Raw genomic sequence first — 21,447 nt, forward strand, 5'->3', positions numbered from 1 at the left:
CTTCACGTACCCCCATTTGAGAACCACTGTTTTAGTGCCATACAAGTGCAGCAGCAATCAGGGGGCCAAGCAGACCAGCAGGGCATACAGTAGTTGCTATGGAAATGTGATGCCAGCACTAAGATCAAGCCTCATGGTAAATGATGACAAGTGGTGTGGCAGCAATTAATTAATGTCCCATTTTATTCAACAGCTTCTGAAATGTGAGGTAACTTTCTGCCACTGATTTCTTTTTTTAAATCTAAAAATCATCTATGGGGATTGGTTTGAACATTTGTAGTCAATATAACTTGGCAAAATCTGTGGAATCTGGAAAAAACGTAAAATAAGATATAAAATCACTTCAAGAAGAAATCATAATAATGAAAAGGAGATCTAAGTGGGTGTGGCCAGGCTAACAGGAAACATGCATAACATTGTATAGGTTTAAAAAACATTCCTGAAAACATGTAAAAAGTCTGACAAATATGATAAACTGAATTGCCCCAAGCATTTGAGAACAGATTATACTGGTCATTCACTTACAATTGTAAATCTACTTTAATAAGAGCTTGCTTCCTTCACATTTGGTTGAGTGATTGATGGCACCCTTTCTGTGACAAACACAGGACACATGCATCTATCTTTGCTTTCCGTATATGTATGCTGTACAAGATAATGATGTAACAGCTATTTAAAAGTATTTTGGCCTTGCGTCACCATCAGGCACACTGTCCAACAAGAAGTGTAGGGAATGGTAAAGCAGGGAGGAGAGGAAGAAGGCTGTGGAGGAATTTGAGACTGTTGGAAAAAATGTCATGAATACAGGAATGTTTTGTGTAGGCTTCAGAGCATGGAAACAAATGCCTGAATGCATATTCAGAGCTCCCTACGCCCAGCATTCATGCATTAAATCATGCATTTCTTTTTCTCTGGTGCTACTCAACTTATCTTCATTATTTCATAAATATTTTCTCCTTACCCGAATACAACAACATTTGCAATATCTTGATATTATGTTTGGTTGGCCTGTTTTGAGTTGACACTGCTTCCCGCTGCTTCTCCTCCTGTGGGCTATCCTACGAATCTCGATTAGTGGGTTAGCGAGGTATGTTGCGCTCAAAGCCAGGCTATGCTGTGACACGAAAGTAGCTCTGTTTCAGCGTCGCTGTATCACCATGGTGTCTTATGCTGTCAACCAAATCTGGTCGGGAGCAGGTTATGTGCTAAGTTATAGCTCAAATCGTGTAAAACTACCGCCCACTGACCAATCAATTATCTTGAAAAACAAAGTTTTTATCTTACAGGTGGAGCTCTGCCTCTACAAACATTTTGGATATTGCATGCGCTCAAGCATGAGGCGCTTGCAGTGACAGGGCCGGGACTGGGCCTGTAATTCTGTGTGCATGATAAGGTGCTCTAAGAGAGTGAGTGTCATGGTGAAGGATAGAACAGTGCAAGAATAAGGTCTAGAGACCAACATAAATAAATATGGACAAATAAGAGAGTAGTGTATAATGTAGACAAGGTAATATAAAAACTATATCAGTGCAAGAATAGGTTGAGGTAATAGTATAGGTAGCATAACTGCTATCGTAGTATCACTTAACTTATACCCCTGAGTCAAGGCTTTGTGAAGCCTCGATATGTCTAGATAGCCTAGATATGTATAACATGCTTCGTAGTATACAGCTGAAGGAGACATCAACTCTCAAAAATTGGCACCACAACTCCTTTAACCAGTCATATTGTCAGAAAGCCTATGATTTCGCGTTTATTGGCCAGAGACGACCATGTGTGACCAACTAACAATATAGTCGAACCAACGGGACATCAGAGCAATGGGCTTTGTGTTGTCAAATTCACATCAAAGTTCACATCAATACGAAAATAGAAAAACTTTGACATCTGCATGTAAGCATCCCAAGTAGGCTATATATCACACACAGACATAAATAATTATTAAGATTAGATTGTTGCACCGTTTATGTCTGTCACTTAAGAAGATGTTTGAAGATAGAAAGAGGTCAAGTAGGCTAAGAAAGTGAGGAAAAGGCTTAAATAACATATAAGCCTACAGTAGGCTTAGATTTTGACGCAGCACAGACTAAACCACATGTTCCTTTCTCTGTTTTTACCTCATAGGCCTAATAAAGTATAGCCTTCACTTAGCAAAGATAATGACAAACTATTCTGGCAACGTCTCGTTTCATAACTTGATTGCATGCCTGACCCCCATCCAGCAGGATATACAAACCATTCTTAGCTCCAGTCAAGGCCTCATTATTTTCAGTGCTGTAACAGCTGTCTGATGAACTCTTTGATACAGTGGCAAATTACCAGTTAATTACTTACATGTACATATGACATGTATGTTTTTTGTAAAGGCTAACTCAGACATTCAACAATGTAGGATGCAACATATGACAGGATGTATATAATATGTACATGTCACTACTTAACTGGTACACTTTATTTTAACATAATGCAAGTAATAAATGTGTACCAACACAATGATAGTACCTGAGTATGTAGGGTAATGGCAGACATGTTTGTTACACTTAACTGGTACACTTCATTTTTGGGTTTACCACTGTACCAACACAGCTGATATATGTACTATGTAGTGAATTTAGGTAGACACAACATATGTCACTGTAATTAAACAGGTTTATTCCACTGTACAAAGATTAAAATAAAGTCCAGCAGGTTACCATGTATTCTAAGTTTTGTTGTAATTCTCAAATACTGTATGTCCATGTTGTTGGTGACCTTCAGTGATAAAGTGCCTGTTAAGTAATTCTCCTGTATGTCCTGTTGGTGACCTTCAGTGAGAAGTGCCTGTTAAGACGCTCTTAGCCGGTAACGAGAACTCTGGAGCATTCGTAGATCTACTAGTGTTTTTACGACGCTCTTAGGCTTACAATGCTTTTGGGGAACTGGGCCCTGGGCAGTCGCACTTGTGTCGTTCCTTGGTAGTTCCAGTTGGTGTCCTGAGCGCCTAACCAAAAATCACAACTGCCTAACTAAAAATTGCGAAGTGGATGTTTATCTTGTGACTCAATGATTGATCTATCCTGTAGCTTTATTTTGATTAAGAGACTGACTCCCCTACTTGGCTCATTCTTGCTATTTATGTTAATTCGAGTATTGCATTGCTTTTTGTTAAGCTAGTATTATAATCTTCATAGACTCTTAAAATCAGCACAGTGATAAATGGTGTAGTGGCTAAAGCAGGTGACTTGTTATCCCAGTGTTGTATGTTCGATTTTCTGATGATGTGAGATTGTCCTCTTGCTTCTCCCTATTTTTAAGTCTAGACTTAAAACATACCTCTTTACTGCCTCCCATAGTTAGGTATGGTGCGGTGTGGAACTTCACCCACCTTAGGGATTCTTGCAATGGACCACCCTGCTGTGTCCTCGTGTGACTGGCACCCCAGTCACGCATGCGATGGTGGTCACTGACCATACCTGCGCTGGTGTCAACTACCCCTCACCATGCCTTAGTTATGCTGCTATAGCATAGTGCGGTCATGGACTTTTCATGCCGTACAACCCCCCCTTCTCTCTCTCTCTCAACTCTCCCTCTCTTGCCTATTCTCACTATGGTATACTGTAACAATAAATAGTACCATTGATTCACTTATTGATATTAAGCATTTTGCTTAATTTTTTTACTAATACTAACCCACTCTACATCTCTCTTTCTTCCCCCTTACCACACTTGTGAGGTATACCATCACCAGTCATCAGTCATCCGTGTGTTTGGCCCTCATCTCACTCATCTCACCTGAAGTCCATCCCTACAACTGCCCTATCATCGCCCATTACTGTCCCCCCTACCTGGATTCCTGGCCCGTACAGCCTAGCGACTCACCACCTGCCCTATGACAACTCTGCCCGGATTCCTGGCCCGTACTGCCTAGCGACCCACCACTTGCCCTATGACAACTCCTAATCCCCTGGACAATTCCATTTCCTATGCTGGACTATTTGAACTTTCTGACACTAAATTAGGATTAATGCATTATCGTACCGGATATGTAACCATCCCTCCTCTTGTAACATTCACCTCAGGTGGCTTTAAACACCATGTTCTATTCTCTACACCTGACTAACTTGTGCATTTGTCATGTATACAGACCTTACTGTCCTGTAACTGACCCTAGGCAGATGGGTCAGGCCCTTGAGTCATGGATCTGCTCGAGGTTTCTTCCTATATGTATCTCCAATTCTAGTTTTTCCTACCCATGGGCCTTCTTTTCTTTTCTTTTCTTTTCTCTGATTGTCTAATACTCTGTAAAGCGCCATGAGACATGTGTAATGTTTTGGCGCTCTATAAGTACAATGAAATTAAATTGAAATTGAAATTCTCGCTACCTGCAGGTGAACTAGTGTGACACGTAGATTAAATTGTTTTTGACTGATGTCTTGTACCTATTGGTCTCTTGATGTAGAGTAACTATACATAAATATGTATGGTCAAAACCTATTGTTGTGTCTTGTAGGCCTACTCTTACTCAGAGATGAAAAGGAAAGATAGGATGCGAACTCCGGCTGAGCGTGCAGAGCACCGGCGCTCTGCTGTTAAGCCACGAGACAGTTAATACAATTTGCGATACCCTGATTTGTGTAGGCTGTATATTGTTCCCACACATATTGGTAGGCTTAAGTAACATGTTTTATATACTTGCAATAGGTTTAGGTTTTTGCAGATGGCAATGACAATGCCAGCATTAATCACTCGGTTTAAATTAGAAAAATGTCGACATAGGCCGTGGCAGAGAATTTCTAGGGGGTGGGGTATTACACGTTGCCACTGTTTCCACCAATGATATATATCGCTGCATCATCAACAACGTTGTTGGAACTACGATGTTTGAACGCCGGAGGTAGCGAATTGCAACACAGGTACGATGCTTTCTGGAAACAGGTATAACACTGTCGTTGTTTGGTCGCCAAGCATACCAAAATGGCTCAGAGCGTACTTCATGCCTATGACGTAACTGATCTATCTTGCTCCGCTCTAGAATCTTTGGTCATAAGTTCTTAGTTCAACTTAGTTAGGGCTATTCTAGAATCTTTCTTACTTTCCCATTAACATGTTACGCCAGTGAACTACTGAAGCCAATTTTTTTGCAATATTTTATTTTAACTTATTTTATTTGAATTTATTTTAACTAACTTTTTATATTTTTTGCTCATTTGCCATTTCGGCGCAACATAGACTATTAGATGGAAAATAACACAAGGAATGTCAAATCAAATATAACATTCACAGTTTCATAATTCACAACATTCTCAATTTGGTTTAAAGTGAGTCCACTTTTGCCGAAATCCCAAGTCCAACAAATACTCGCATCAAAGAATTGCTGCAGGCTAGTCCTACAGCATCCTGGATGAATGAGTTGGTGTCCTTGTACAACATGCAGGTGAATCACATGGATGCAATGTGATTGTCAATCGTGGATCTTCTCACTTCAAGCATTTGAACATTCACACTTATAACACATCTTACAACACATCTTGTCTGCTACTCGCATTTTGCTCACTGGCTCAGTTTAGCCAACAACTTCCTTCTTGCGTTGCACTCCAGTATCTTACATGACAAAACTAGGATATGTAACTTGGATATTAATTTTAATGTTATTTAACCTGGTTGAATTATGAACTAATATTATGAAATATACCGAATATTATGAAATTTGTCTGCATATATTTTTATATTTTATTATTATTTATTCAAATTAACATAAACCCTTTTTAATCTAGGTTACGCATTACCTAATGATTAGCTCAAGAACAAATATCCATTAAGGTTGTTAAAAAGATTTCATGTAGTAAAAGTGTCATCTGAATGGGACGGTAGCTTAAGTCAATTTGCTGAACAAGTTGTAAACATACACTTTCTGAAATTCAGCAAGCTGTAGATACCACAAGACTTCTAAAAGGTTCACTAGCTGACTTGGACAATGGGGGGGTATTAAGATCTTGTTGGTAGTGTATAGGTCTAATTGAGTGCCTGTCACTTTAAGACGTTTAAGGGAACCCTTGCAATTGTAACACAGTTGAGAGGCTGCTGATGTGTGGATGCAAATCATAACGTTTTCTACATAGTAAAAATAAAGGTTCGTACTTCTCCTTGGGACAAGCACTTTTGAATTTTGGAAAACACTTTTCCATTTACATCGGGATTTTGCAAACATTCAGTGTCAGAGTCAATAAAATGAGCCCTTCAACGAAATTCACAAGCAGCTGTAAGTAGGCTAAGCAAGCTAAATTCGACATCCAAACAGTATTCTAACGTTAGCTTTGAGATACTGCTTGATTTCATAACTTAACTTAGTTTAGTCTCTTCAATGTAGCTTACTATGTTGTGATAAGACCTTAGCAGAGTTCACTTCAATGCAGCAGTTTTGAACAAATTTGCACAGCATGGTCACAATGCTAAGCGGATTTAATAGCAATTTAGTCAGACGTCTTCTATGGAAGCATATGGGTAGCTTTATTAAAATGAGAATGCAATCTGCAATATGCAATTCAAAAAGACATTACATTATGCAATTGCCAATTCATTATGCAATTTAATATTGCAATTTGCAATAATTTCCAACAAATTGTGTTTTAATCTGCAAAGTGACAATGAAATCCTAAAATCAATTCCAATAATTTTGGTTAAAAAATAGAATAAACTTGGATTGAATTGCATTCCATTTTGCCATGGTACTTCAGTCTCAAAATTCAAATGGCAATTCATTTTGCATTTCAATTTTCAATATTCAGTTTCATCATTTAACTGTCAATTCGTTTTGCAATTTAATATTTAAAGTGCAATGTAGGATTGCATTTTAAAAACATATTTGGCAAAACTGTCAATGCCAGCCTGAAAACATTTTGAATTATTTTGGGCAAAACGTTTTGCCATCGTTTTGAGGCATTTTATTCAAATGGAAAAGAAATAGCGCCCCCCGTGATTGCATTGCACTTTGATGTGTTGCAAAATTCAAATGGCCATTCAATCTGCCAAACGCATTGCAATCTGTCAAGTCACTCGTCAAGGCGGGAACTAGGCTACGTCGTCTTCTTACCCAGTTAGCGTTTGCAATGAAGGATTTTGCAGTCTCTGGCCGACAGACCCGGCTGTAGAGTACATGACAGAGGGGGCATTTGCGATTTTCAAGGGGGCACATTTTTTTATGGGGGGGGGGAGTGTTGGCGGCGCAAACATATCATGTCACAGTTGATGAATAATGTTAACCGTGACCGCGAGACCCAGCTGTGTTCTTACATTATTAAGGCTCTTATGTTGCTGCTGATAACTTTGCCTGTCTAACCAGCGGCATCTTTAGTAGCACCCCCCTCCCCCCAGCAATCAGTAGCCTACAAATAAGCATCGTATACAACAATTCAGCGAGATATATTTGGCCAAACGTGGGCCCCCTTTGCGGTCGTGGCAGCCGTGGGCCCGGAGTGACCGCACCCCCCGGGCAGGGCAAGGAAAGGCTGTGTGAGTTTTAGCCTAACTAACGACAATGGACGACAGAGTGGGCGATCTAGCCCTACTTGTCCTGTGAACTCCAAAGAGCTCCACGATCTCCCTAATAGGAGAGGTAACCCTCTATTCCCTCCAGTGGTATCCACAGAAGGTCTCCCCACCGGCTAGCGCCCATTAGCTGTAAGGCCTCAGAAATCTTTGAACGGACCAGGTTGACATCAAATCGGACAAGTAGGGCTAGATAGCCCACTCTGCCGTCCATTTTCAGTAATCTGTCCGTTGAGTCAGACTTGTTGACACGGTGGTGTTCTACATAATCAGCCAGACCTTAGTGCAGCTGCAAACTCCTCCATTGCAAAGCTTAACTGGGTAAGACGTAAACACGGAAGTGGCGTAGCCTAGTTCCCGCCTTTGACGAAAGTGACTTGACAGATTGCAATGCGTTTGGCAGATTGAATGGCCATTTGAATTTTTGCAACACAAAGAGCGTGATCAAAGTGCAATGCAATCACGGGGCTTATTTCTTTTCCATTTGAATAAAATGCCTCAAACGATGGCAAAACGTTTTTGCCCAAAATAATCCAAAATGTTTTCAGGCTGGCATTGACAGTTTTGCCAAATATGTTTTTAAAATGCAATCCTACATTCCACTTTAAATATTAAATTGCAAAACGAATTGACAGTTAAATGATGAAACTGAATATTGAAAATTAAAATGCAAAATGAATTGCTTTTTGAATTTTGAGACTGAAGTACCATGGCAAAATGGAATACAATTCAATCCATGTTTATTCTATTTTTTAACCAAAATTATTGGAATTGATTTTAGGATTTCATTGTCACTTTGCAGATTAAAATAGAATTTGTTGGAAATTATTGCAAATTGCAATATTAAATTGCATAATGAATTGGCAATTGCATAATGTAATGTCTTTTTGAATTGCATATTGCAGATTGTATTCTCATTTGAATAAAGCTACCCATATGCTTCCATACAGCTTGTGCACAACGCATATACACTTAGCTTCTCTCATCTATACGGACACAGCAGTTCCCATTTTTGCAAACCATACTTAATTACAAGGAAAAATATTACCACACGAGGGAAATCATTGTGGTGTCCATTAAGATGTGAAAAATAGGCATAAAACTAGTGTACACATTTACCCAAATTATTCAGGCTAATTGTAATAATGACGGATCAAACTAACTTGTCTGGCCAGTAGTCGCAAGTAGGGTTGCAAATATATAGAAATTTTCTTCGACTTTCACTAACGTTAATGAACAAAAATCGATTATTCATTAAACCCGGACTTTACCCACCCGCCCCCATCACATGTATTATGATAACACACATACAGCATACCTAATACATTGCTCAATAAATGACTATTGAAAAATATGATCGCCGCGGCAACATATTTATTGATAATGTTACGTGGTTTAAGGCTGCGCAATACAACATGTTGCTTATAGGCTTGAAAAAGAAATAGTCAGGACACTTATACTGCCCTACAAAGGCAGAAGGCAGTAACTGACCAGAGTGTCAAACTGAGAAAAATGACTAATTTTTTTGTTTTGTCTACACAAGGTAGAGCAATGAAAATCTGGTGAATTGTTGCCCTTATGAAGAAATGTGTGTATATAAAAAAACTTGTGCTAAAAGTTGACATTTGAGCCTTATTTGTCAGATACTGTACTCTACCTTTGTATTATGTACTAAAAATAAGGAGTTATGCAAAGGCAAAAGGCAGTAACTGACATATAATCAATAAATATTTGCTACCAAAGGCAGAGTATGGTAACTGGACTAGTGCGTCGAAGAACAAAACAGTAACTGCAGTTGCAGCTGTCTGCCATGGTTGCTTGTATGGTTTTGAGAGTTACGGTGAACACAACCCCTCTATTTTTAAAAAAAAAAAAAAACAGTCAAATTGATTATAGATATTTATCCACATGATAAAGGAAGTCTTTAATATCCCAAAAATGACAATAACTCATTTTCGACCAAAAATGCAGTTACTGCCTTTTGCCTTTGTAGGGCAGTATAGGAAAACAAAAAAAATGAATATCATTAATGAAAACATGCCGTGCCATTTGACATTCAACTGTTTGAACTGTAGGCTATTTGATAGTCGCAGCAATTTATTCATTGCCACTTTTACGTGGGTTAATGCTGCACAATGGAATATAGACCTAGGCTGTAGTAGGCTACTTTGAAATAGGCTGGACACCTGAAGGAAAAAAAAATGTTGGGAAAAATATAAAAACATGCCCTAATGCCATATTCCATTCAGGTTTTTTAAGTGTAGTCACGGCAGCTTCTTTATTGGCAAGCAGTTGGCTCTACGCAAAAAAAGTACTGGAGCTGGACAAGTGTAGATAAAAAAAAGGTTACAGGTGAGTTGTCTATATGTCTATATATGTTCTCACTCAGAAAAATGAACACATCTACTGGGGTGAGGCGTGTGGCAATCGGTTTACTGTCAGTCTGGCTGCTGAAAATACTCGGTCAGATGACAGATTTTGACAGAGATGACAGAGATCAAAAACGTAATATTAAGTTTTTAGCTTTTTTTTTTTTTAAATTACGAAACTAGACACTCTAACACACCTTAGATGTGATTTTGGGAACTCTGTGATGAATGGAAATTAAATATATGACGATCGAAAACTCATGAAAACGCACAATCTGTACATTTTATCTGGACATTTTTATAACTCGGTTGCCGCTTTGGGTCGAATCAGTGACGCATGCACGTCAGCTCAAAACCAGGCCATTTTCGTGGGTCTATCACTAGGTGGCAGTCTCGCCAGGTCACTTCCCGGAAACTTTACAGGCAACATTTCATATTTCATGAAAGACGTTATATCTCCATTTCTAGAAAAAAAACAGCGATTTTGATGAAAACTAGCCACTGTTTAGCTTGGTATTTCTCAGGAACAGAGGCGTGTAGGAATCAACGGTTTGCACCCACTGAGAGCTTAAAGTCTCACCTTTTAAACGAGCCATTGTATGTGTTCATAGCTATAACACAGAACATGCTGTGGCTGTACAAAAATCATCAACAATGGTCTAGATTGCTGGCACTCTAGGACAAAGCTTCCGAAAACAGCTTGGCATTCAATGAGTTAACGATTATTCGTTGCGAATTCAGTCAACTAATTTCTCAATAGCAAATAATTGATCATCAATTATTCATACAGATAGTTAGATAGTTAAAAATGACTGTATACAGACAGCATCATCTTGAAACAACACACAAATCTCATGCATGAAAATGCACTGTTCTGTTATCCGAAGTCTTCTTCTTTTTCTTCTTCTTCTTCTTATTCTTCGCACCAAATTTCTGCATCTAATTCAGCTTCAAATTTGTTCAAACTTTGTAATGTAGGTCTTGAAATGGACACTTGAGCAATGTATTTTTCGTTTTTGTAAACTGTACTTTTTTGAGATATTAACGTAAATCAAGCTTTTTTTGCCATAGACTTTGTAATGGCACTATGACATCACAATGGGCTGATTTAACTGATTTGCAATCATTGGAGGGGCGCTAGAGATACAGGAAATTAGCTCATATCTCAACGCCTTTACGTACTGAAAACCAAAACTTGGTACGTTGATTCGTGAACACATCCTAAGGACCCACAATAAATTTGGTGACGTTTAACCACTAGGGGCGCTATGATTAGCAACACTTTCACCTATCGCAACCGAACTTGGTATATGGACTTGGGATTACATCCTGAGGATGCACAATTAATTTGGTGTGCTTTGACCACTAGGGGTGCTATATTTATTAATACTTTCACCGATTGAAACTAAACTTAGTATGTGGAGTCATAACCCTGACTGCACAATTATTTTGGTGACCTTTGACCACTAGGGGTGCTATAATTATCAACACTTTCACCGATTTAAACTAAACTTGGTATATGGACTTAGGAGCACATCCTGAGGACGGCCAAAGCTTCCCTCAGTCCACTGGCGATGTTTTGGCCCATATAGTCTTCAGGAATAAACACTGTTTGGAGGCATTTGGTATTCAAACGGAAATCAGCATCAATATAGTGGATTGTGAGGCTAATATATGGCTCCATGGGTCGGCCATATACCAAGTACCCTCTAACCAGCGCAAAACATTTTTAGTTGAGAAAAAAGACTTAAAACAGAGCACTGTGCCATACGCTTCAACCACGACTCCATCGTTTGAGTTTTGACAATGATTGACAGGTGATGGCGGGTGGCATGTGACATTTTTAGGATAATGAAATTGAATAGCCTACTGAAATATAAAATTCATTTTATGAACTTATATTTTCCTGAAATATTTATTAAATAATTGTTTTTATATTTAAGTATTTTTGCATGGATTCTACTTTTTAAATATATGTATATTTTAAAATCTCACTCACCCCCTGGAGTGCCTTCACGTACGCGTACCACCATTTGAGAACCACTGGGCTATACCATAAATCCGTTTTGGTTGTGAAGTATTCTGCTTTGGTCACCTTGTTAGCCACTTCTGCATGGCATTTGTTCAACAAATCTGGCAGAGCAACTCTCGAGAAATGGTGTTGAGATGACAAAGCATACTGTAATGCTTATCCAATGTATTGACCATTTTCTTGAATCCAGAGTTGTCAACTATGCTAGTGGGACGCATGTCTTTAGCTAAATGATAAGCAATGGAATCAATCATTTTTTTGTGCCTTTCTATTCCTAATTCAATAGATAGGGAGTTGGGCTATAGAGTGTCTGTTATGGATGTCTGGGTTACAGAGGATGTTGAGGGGATTGTGGAGTGCGGTTAAACAAATTTGTGGTGTTCCTGTGCGTTACAGCCACTACCATATAGCAAATCTTGCACATACTGTAGCATGTTTCTGCTCGTCATCAGATTCCTCGAAGCCAAACTGTTCCCAGACAACGGAGTTGGTTTTGCCTTTTTTGCTCACTAAATGCCTTATGCCATCTTTACTAGCACTGAGTTTTTAAATTCAAGCAGATGATATGCATACGACTTGCCTCCCTGACTGTATTGAGAGTGAGGATATGTCTTCACGACACAGCACCCCTCCCCCAAGATCACAACAGCCGTCATTTTGGAGGATACCCGCCAGAACGCGTTCATTGTTTGTGTTGTAAGCAGAGGAGGTTAAGATGCCTGGAAGACACTGCTGTGTGAAAAACTGCTCCAGTATGTCACACGATTGTGGAAAGTTTTAAAAACCATGGGTTGCGTTTTTTTGTTTCCCCACATGGAAAAAGATGAGGCTGCAGTCGATGTCTAAACTTTGACAAGTGCGACGGCGCAACACAACATGCTGTATATGCTGCATAAGCTAAGGGGAAGACATTTTAGGACCCTCAATGCTTGCCTGTATAATATTATACATAAGCCTAACACGTGAAGTAGGCTAACACTTTTCTATGTTGATTGCTGGCAGTTTACATACTGACTGATGTTATTACAGTGCATGAAAATGCACTGTACTGTTCTTCCTAGGCAACTTCTTGTTATTATTACAGTGCATGAAAATGCACTGTACTGTTCTTCCTAGGCAACTTCAACTTCTTATTATTATTCCACTTACCACTTTTTCTGTACGCAATTTCTCTTGAACAGTTTAACTTAGAAACTTCGTTCAAACTTTGTAACGTAGGTCTTCAAACGGACCAGGTTGCTATGTCTTTTCAACTTTGTAACTTTTATAGTAACACGCCCAATTATCACCACTTTTGTTCGGAAATTCTAAAACAACAATGTTTTTTAACACTTCAAAATAACATTTGCTAAATGAACCTTACATTTTTCAGTAGCCATAGGTGTGTAGATTTGAACAAAATCTGGTTTGGTTCTTAACGGGAGCATTTACTGCCTGAAATATCCGATTTTGTATACCACGCTCGGAGTTATAGTGCTGGCCTGATGGGTCGCCTATTTACGCCGTTTCATTTCTCGTCATAATATTAAAATTCCACTGGAGCTCCAAGCGGATGTGTACACGCAGCCTTACAACACTGTTTACAGCTCTTCGAGTCACGGTAAAATGACATTTTTGGTACATAGCTAACTTAAATACACCTATGGTGTGGGTGCTTGCGTTTCTTTAGGAATCCGCCGTCTTGGTTTCTATAGAAATGGATATTAAGTACACATACACGCAAGACGACGGAAATACGGGACCGACGGTAATAGGGGGGAGTTCCGATATACTTTTTAAACTATTAATTAAAACTTTTTAAAAATCCCCATAGACTTAACATTGTGATTGTGACATCACAATACGCCCATTAAGCAATTAGAATCCTATGCCAGGTGTTCAGGCCACCTGCAGCAACTGCCAGTCTCAGGCTTTAAGCATACAATCTGGCTCTCCTAAGACTACACATCCTGTTCAACTGTTTCCTCTTCCCAAAACTGTTTCAAAATAAAAGTCCTCACTACAATAATTCAATGTTAAACAATTTAACCCTTTAAACTACTGAACTTTTTAACTGTTCAGCCATTGTAACTGTCACTTGTCATCAACTACGACTCCTACCCACTGTAGCTAGATAGCATTGTTAGCATAGTTAACATTGTAGACAATTAACATTGGAGGAGGGGAATGGGAATTATGTGAGGATGCTGTTCATTGACTTTAGTTCAGCATTCAACACGATAGTACCTCTCACCTTGGTCACAAAGATGAAGGCCTTAGGACTGAACACCACCCTGTGTCACTGGATATTTGACTTCCTCACCAACCGTTCACAAGTGGTTAGAGTGGGGGGTCTGACATCTGACTCATTAACCATCAGCACTGGTGCTCCCCAAGGCTGTGTTTTGAGTCCACTGCTGTACAACATCTACACACATGACTGCAAAGCCAACAGTAGTCATACCTCCATCATCAAGTTTGCAGATGACACAGTGATCTTGGGCCTGATTAGTAACAACAATGAACAGCTCTACTTGGATCAGGTTGATGAGGTGGCACAGTGGTGTCAATCTAACAGCTTGACACTGAATATCAATAAAACCAAGGAAATGGTAGTGGATTACAGAAGGCAGCAGCAGAACTACAGTTACACCCCACTAATGATCAGCGGGCAACCTGTAGAGAGAGTCACAAGTTTTAAATACCTTGGTGTACACATTACTGAAGACTTAACATGGACTGTTAACACTCAATATGTTCTGAAGAAGTCCAGACAACGACTCTACTTCCTTCGTCAGCTAAGGAAATTCAAAGTTTCTACATCCATCATGAAGGCCTTCTACACTTCAGCGGTTGAGAGTGTTCTACATTAACTGGTAGCATCATCACCTGGAATGGGAACTTCACAGTTAGAGATTGTAGTACTCTGCAGAGAGTAGTGCGCTCAGCTGAACGTACTATAAGAACTCAACTCCCTGCTCTACAATATATCTATTCCAGAAGAGTACTCCTAAGAGCCCAAAAGATCCTGAAGGACTCTTCTCATCCTAACAATGGATTATTCCTACCGCTGAAATCAAGAAGACGCCTATGTAGTCACAAAGCCAGAACTGAGAGACTCAGGAGAAGTTTTTATCCCCAGGCCATCCGAACTCTGAACTCACACTATACTGACTTTGCACTCATTTACTCCTCAGCACTCATGACACCCCCCCCCACACACACACACACCTACATGACTTTTAGCACTTTTACATCCCTCTCCCTATGCTACAGACCTTTTATTTATTTTCTGATTTCATCACACGTCAAAACACACACACACACACACACACACACACACATCTGACTTTCTCCAACTTTTGCACATCTCCATAGAACTTTTTATTTATTATTTTTGATTTCTCCTCCATCTATCTACCCATGTCCTTGATTGCCTAGCCTTTCTATATTCTTTCTTTTATTAAGCTATGCAACCACCACGTCTGTCCTAGCATCACCATAGTAACCATCTCTGTATTATCTATTTTAACTATACATGATATTTTACATAATACACAACTAAAATTTACACAACTTTTGCATTTTCATGCACTGGTAATTCCTTGGAATTGCATTTCTAGTTACTACTGTAACTTAGTGACCAGGGACGTGTTTATGAGGGAGGGATTAGGCCTATACTTAGACAAGAAAATGTTACAAATAGCATAATCGATTCAGAGCAACCTAAACATGCCTCAAACTTGACGTTAGGTCTTTATCATGACCTCACATGAAATTCGACATGGGTGGGTATGTCACTAATTTGCACACTGCAGACTGCTGTTCATTTCATTTTCACGTTGCCAGATACATAATCTGTGTACCCAAACTTTATTTTTTTTGGTCTAAATGTAATTCATTGCATCAATTAATTGCACACTGGCGCATGGCGTAAAACTCGTTTTCCACCCGCACAAAGTTTAATTTGGTATTTTTATTTATTTATTTTTAATTCGGCACGTTTATTTTTTAAACAATGCGCCCAGAGGTGTGGCAATTACCAACCTAGGGAGGGGCCTGGCGCATTGTCTAAAAATCGCTATTGTACACCTGGTCAGAAGTCTATGGCGAGTTGTTTATATGTTATTTTAAGAGCGCATTGTCAACAGTCATTTGGCAGGTGCACGCACCATCCTTCTATCATTCATGAACGAACACAGCGCACATCCATGCAAAACATTACAAATGTTGTTTTGTTTTGTTCAGTCATTTGAGCAATATTTGGGTAAGTGTTGCTTTTTTCAGCCTATGTTTTCCATCGAAAACATAGGCTGAAAAAAGCAACACTTAACCCATTGTCAGTCAATAGTGAAAGTAACTGCATATAACTGTCTTGTCGTTGACTGACACCTTGGTGAAGTTAGTTTCACTTTGCCAATGAGTTCAAATAATAGACGAGTGCAAATGTGTGAAGGCTATGCTAGGTTTTAGTAAAGGATGGTTTAGTGGAATGACTATTCCATACGGTCTCGCAAGCAGCCTTCTTCAAATGCGCCGTTGAATGTCAAAATACTGATGCATTTATTTGACATTGCACTTTGCGCCGTTAAAGGAATGACAGATGTCATTCTCATTGGTTTAAATGATGTTACGCCCCAAACACACCCATATGACTGATTAAAAAACCTAGGAACACCTTGTTGCGCCATGCGCTCCACGTTTGATAACGAAACCCCTCCCAATGTGAACTGGACATCCTACTAAATTTGAATAAACTTTTGACGAGTGATGATGCGCTTTAGAATGTCATGATAAGGCCCCTAGTCATCACCATAGGCTATTTGCTTTGACATTAAAAGCAATATTATGCTAGCCTGGGTTTTCCCATGCTGCCTTATGCGCGCGATTTTATTCACGCTGCTAAGCAGCCTGGATTCTATGGACTTCGTTTTCACCTCAACGAAGGAACCAATCACAGAACGGAGGGAGGGCAGCAAGACGATGACGACACACCGAAGCTATGTACAGACGCATTTGATAGACATTCGTAGCACCCAGTCAACGGCTCTGGGCATTCGTAAAACACGTTTCAAATATGAGAAAATGAATGTCTAGTTCCCAGACCCCTTCTCAATGAGATGAGGTCTGATGTTAGCCAGGCTTTTAACTTACAACAGCCTAATTTTGAGTAGGTGTGACCCATGTCTGTTCAAAATAAAGCAGCATTACAAAGGGAATATATTTGTGTTGCATATACTAGCTTAACTAGTGTCAATTCAAAGACCTGTTATTTCCATTATTTTGGTTTAGACTAGCCCGTTTCTATGCTGTTTTCATGGAATGGCAAGAATCCGCTTCATTTGTTGTTTTAGATAACGTTGTTTTTTGTTTCTATCCACGTTATCTCTAGTGGTTCAGTTTCACTTGTGCAGTGAACACATTGATTGAGCGCTCATACCCCCTACCCTGTAATTTGTTTCTCTTTATTTAATAACACTAATTCAATTGTGGCACAAATTATCCGCGGACCAGCTCGTCTCCTCATCGAGGAGGCCCTAACGCTGCAGAACATATATAAAGAAAGCATGCTTTGGGAACAGAGCACTGTTGCATGTTCAGTATATTCATGCGTCTGTCTACACGGAAAAGGACATGTGTCTTGATGCGGTTAAATATGTTTAAATTAGATATAAACCATTATTTTGTTGGGGGTGCTATGGATAATCCAGGGGTAGCTATAGCGCCCCCTGGTGTCGCCCCTGTGCACATGTAAAGGTAAGCTACTGCCAGGATTAGTGAGTATGCTCAACCAATTGTAGTGTGCCCCTTGGGTGGAATACAGTATGTCTGGGCTGGTTTTGTTGACCTGCATTCAGCTTTTGAAAGGTCTGATCCCTGCCCCTGCTTTAGGTTAATATAAGCTGATATCATCACTGCATTCTACTGCCACCCTTACACATAGAAATGGAGGAGATAAGCCAGTGAAACATTACAACACATTCTCAACCTATTTCATTCATCAGTATTTAAACCTAGGTGTTCAAGGTGTCTGTCCTTATAGCCTCAGTTGATATTGTAAATGTAATTTCTTTCTACCTCCAGATATCTGAGGCATAGAGGACCATGAAGTGCTGGGAGCTACTTTTGCTCATTTTCATAGCAATCAAAGGTATGAAGTCGTACTTCCATCTCCTCTAGTTTTGCTTAACAGTATGGCAAACACTGTGTATACACTATTCATTTTATGTTAATGTGGTTCTAGTATTGCAGAGATTTATGCCTTTCAGGGTTCCCACCCATTTTCTTTTATAAGAGCCAGGACATATTTCCTCCATCACATTTGCGGAATGGCTGGGTTGAGTTGTTGCCAAGGTGGAGGTCTGTGTGTGTTCACACTAAGAGGAAGAGGTGGTGCTGCCGCAGAGCTGCTACTATCGTACATAGAGTTTGCCTTTGATTATGGTCATAAATCCACAGTGAATAACATTAATGTGCTGAAATGAAAACCAGAAAGCCAATTAATTACCAGAAGCTTATGACTTATCGACCAATCTTTTCAGTGTATTTCTAGACAGAACCGCTCACGTCAAGTGGGAAAAAAATAGGTGCCCCTTCTATTTCCTAGCTGGGTCCTGTTTCAGCGCGGTTTGAGCCATGTGTATGACGGCAGTATGCAGGGATGGATTACTGCACGGGCCTACCGGGCCCAGGCCCAGGGGCCCAAGAGGTCAGGGGGCCCTGAAGCCCAAGCCACTGCATGGAATCATTGCCTCAATATCAACAAATCAGGATATAGGCTATGAATCTGATTGAATTTAGTATTGGCCATCCCCAAAATGCACCAGAATACAGGAAATCACATCAAACGAATAAAAAACATTCTGGGGGAGGACCCCCAAACCCCTCCCTCCCACATATACGACAATTAGTGGGGGGCCCTTAATACATCTGAAAATTATGCTACTCCATTTAATTGGGAACGCTTTTGAGCACGCACAAGAGGAAGATAGAGAGTTGCAGGTTCCAGCTGGCTTGTCATTGTTGATAATTTATATCTCCTTTTTATAAGAAAATTTTAAAAGGAAATCATTAAAGCAACAGTAGTCCCCAATACTGACCATTTATAAACTTTAAGAGGGCACAGCCATAGGCACAGCACTAGCCATAGAGCTGGCAAAAGATCATTGAGAACTAAACGTGTACACACAATGTTCTTAAAATGACAGTGCACGATTTATAAATGAGTTGAAGTGAAGTTGAAGTTGAAGGTGAAGTTACCCCCAAAAAAAAAAAAATTAAATAAATTATATTATATATATATATATATATATATATATAATTACTTATATATAGTATTACTACATATATAGTAACTTCACCGTGGTCTCATAGAAAACATAGCCTGAAAAAAAAAAAGAAACACACATAAAAAAAAACACTTAACACCCCAATAATGTTAATAATAATAATAAAAATCTGCAGACACGTTGCTAAGGGCTGCTTACATCTCGTGAGATCTTCAGCTGTGCTTTATATGCGCATTTCGCTTCAGACCAGATTTTTCTTGGTCAGTGGCTTAATGATTTTTAGAAGGTGTGAGATATCGATTTTTGGATCATGTGCCTGACCACACCTATTTTTTTTAATTGACATGCCTGTGGGTGCAATGTTCAATTGAAGTGGAGTGCATGATGAAAAATATAGCTGGAAGTTAGAAAGTTATTATCTTTATATCCTCAACAGTGTTGAAGGTGTGGACTTTCAATGTCCAGTCATTATTGTAATCTTGACAAAAACATTTATTATGTAAGGGATAATGCCTGACGAGGTGTCCATTATCAGAAATAAATGGACGACGCAGAGTTTGCGTCGGACGGTTGCTTCCGCGAAGTCCATTTATTTCTGATAATGGACGCATCGAAGGGCATTATCCAGTTTATACCATGGTCACTTACGAAATAAATAAATATGAAATCAATTATTAATAAATGAGTTTTAGAGCTAAAATCATTCAGCTGTTTATTGCAACGCTGTGGAATGTTAATCGGACATTTGAACAGACTAATTCGGGCGTTGTCAAGCAACGTCATAATAATTTTATAGGTGTAGTATATCACTTTTTAAACGACACTCTTTTCAACCTAGACCATGGTATAACAATCATTTATTATACGGCTCTTCACAATGCAAGTAGAACTCTCCACTGATTTGAATGGGATTTCCCAAAGTTCTACCGGTCATTATTTTCGTCTAAGGACCTCCCATTTTCATTCAAAAGTGAAGGCAGACGGTTGATCAGCTGTGTTCTAAAGAACATTTGGTTGAAGTTCAACGTGTGTTGCGAACTATTTGTTTCTCAGCAAAAGCCACAATGAAACGTTAACAAATAAATGTAAAAGAGACATATTGTGGAGTGTAGTTTTTCCTTTTGGCAAGTGGCCATATAATAAGCGGGATAATGTATAGAACGCCGGTCATTATTGGGAAAATAAGTCCCTTCAGGGTGAAGCAAGTCCGGTTCGCCCTGTCGGGACTTATTTTCCCAATATTGACCGGTGTTCTATACATTATCCCTTACATAAGATTTACTATCAAACATATAAGATTGTTACTTGATTTGTGGATAAATGACCACTTATCTTTTAAAAATAATGGGTTACACTTTACTTGACAGTATCGACATAAGAGTGACATGACACTGTCATGAACGTGTCATAAACAAGTCATAAACGTTTATGACATAAAGCTTCTGTTATTACATGTAAGTGACATTCGGTTTTTAAATTCGGGTTAAATTCAGGTTAAAAATTAGGATTAGGGTTAGGGTTCATGTGTCATGACAGTGTCATGTCACTCTTATGTCGATACTGTCAAGTAAAGTGTAACTGTATAATGTTACAGTAGTAGTAAAGTAAGAATAAGTAAGTTAATGTTATGGTAAATATAAATTTATATACAACTGATGATTTGTGATATAAAAACAATAAATGCTTAAGATATATTGTTAATTTGTGAATATGCCTGCTCATCTCTGATTCAGTTCTTCTGGTCTGTTACCCTTTCTTTTTTCCCTCTCAATTTTCCTCTTCCTTTTCTTACCCTCTCAACTTTCTAAGTTGTCAAAACACAGTGGAATGTATGGATGCCACGGGATATCTCAGCCATGACCAACTCATGTGTAGTTATCCCCTGTTCATTTATGTACCCTTCGGGAGTCAGGCCTTATCGTGGGGTCCATGGAATATGGTATTTTGGTCAGCCATATCCACAGTTATTCCCTCCTGTGGTATTCAAATCTCGGACAGACATTGTGCACGAGAGTTACAAAGGCCGCACTAAACTACTTGGTGACCTGCACCAGAAGAACTGTACACTGAGGATCAGCAACATCGGTCCTGAGCACTCTGGAAGATACTACTTTCGTGCAGACCTTGGTGGAGCCAATATTTATACATACCCAGATTTTTCAGAAGTAAAGGTCCTGGGTGAGTTTTTTGTGGTGGCTAATGATGATGCTCATGAATGAATGTTTAAGCTTATGCCCTAATTACTAGGCTTGTG

The 21,447-nt window shown here is 39.2% G+C and overlaps 1 protein-coding gene across 5 annotated transcripts in view; it reads left to right on the forward strand.

Annotated features, from left to right (window-relative positions):
- Positions 1-21,447, forward strand: part of mag (myelin associated glycoprotein) — a 100,964-nt gene that overhangs the window by 32,041 nt on the left and 47,476 nt on the right. For all 5 annotated transcript variants that reach the window (XM_048260245.1, XM_048260247.1, XM_048260248.1 and 2 more), the window contains exons 2-3: positions 17,989-18,055; positions 21,003-21,371. In XM_048260245.1, coding sequence (XP_048116202.1) covers positions 18,010-18,055; positions 21,003-21,371 — 415 coding nt within the window. In that variant the 5' untranslated portion in view covers positions 17,989-18,009. The remainder of the gene's footprint in view (positions 1-17,988; positions 18,056-21,002; positions 21,372-21,447) is intronic.

The sequence above is a fragment of the Alosa alosa genome, chromosome 13 (assembly GCF_017589495.1).
Source record: "Alosa alosa isolate M-15738 ecotype Scorff River chromosome 13, AALO_Geno_1.1, whole genome shotgun sequence".
Lineage (NCBI taxonomy): Eukaryota > Metazoa > Chordata > Actinopteri > Clupeiformes > Clupeidae > Alosa > Alosa alosa.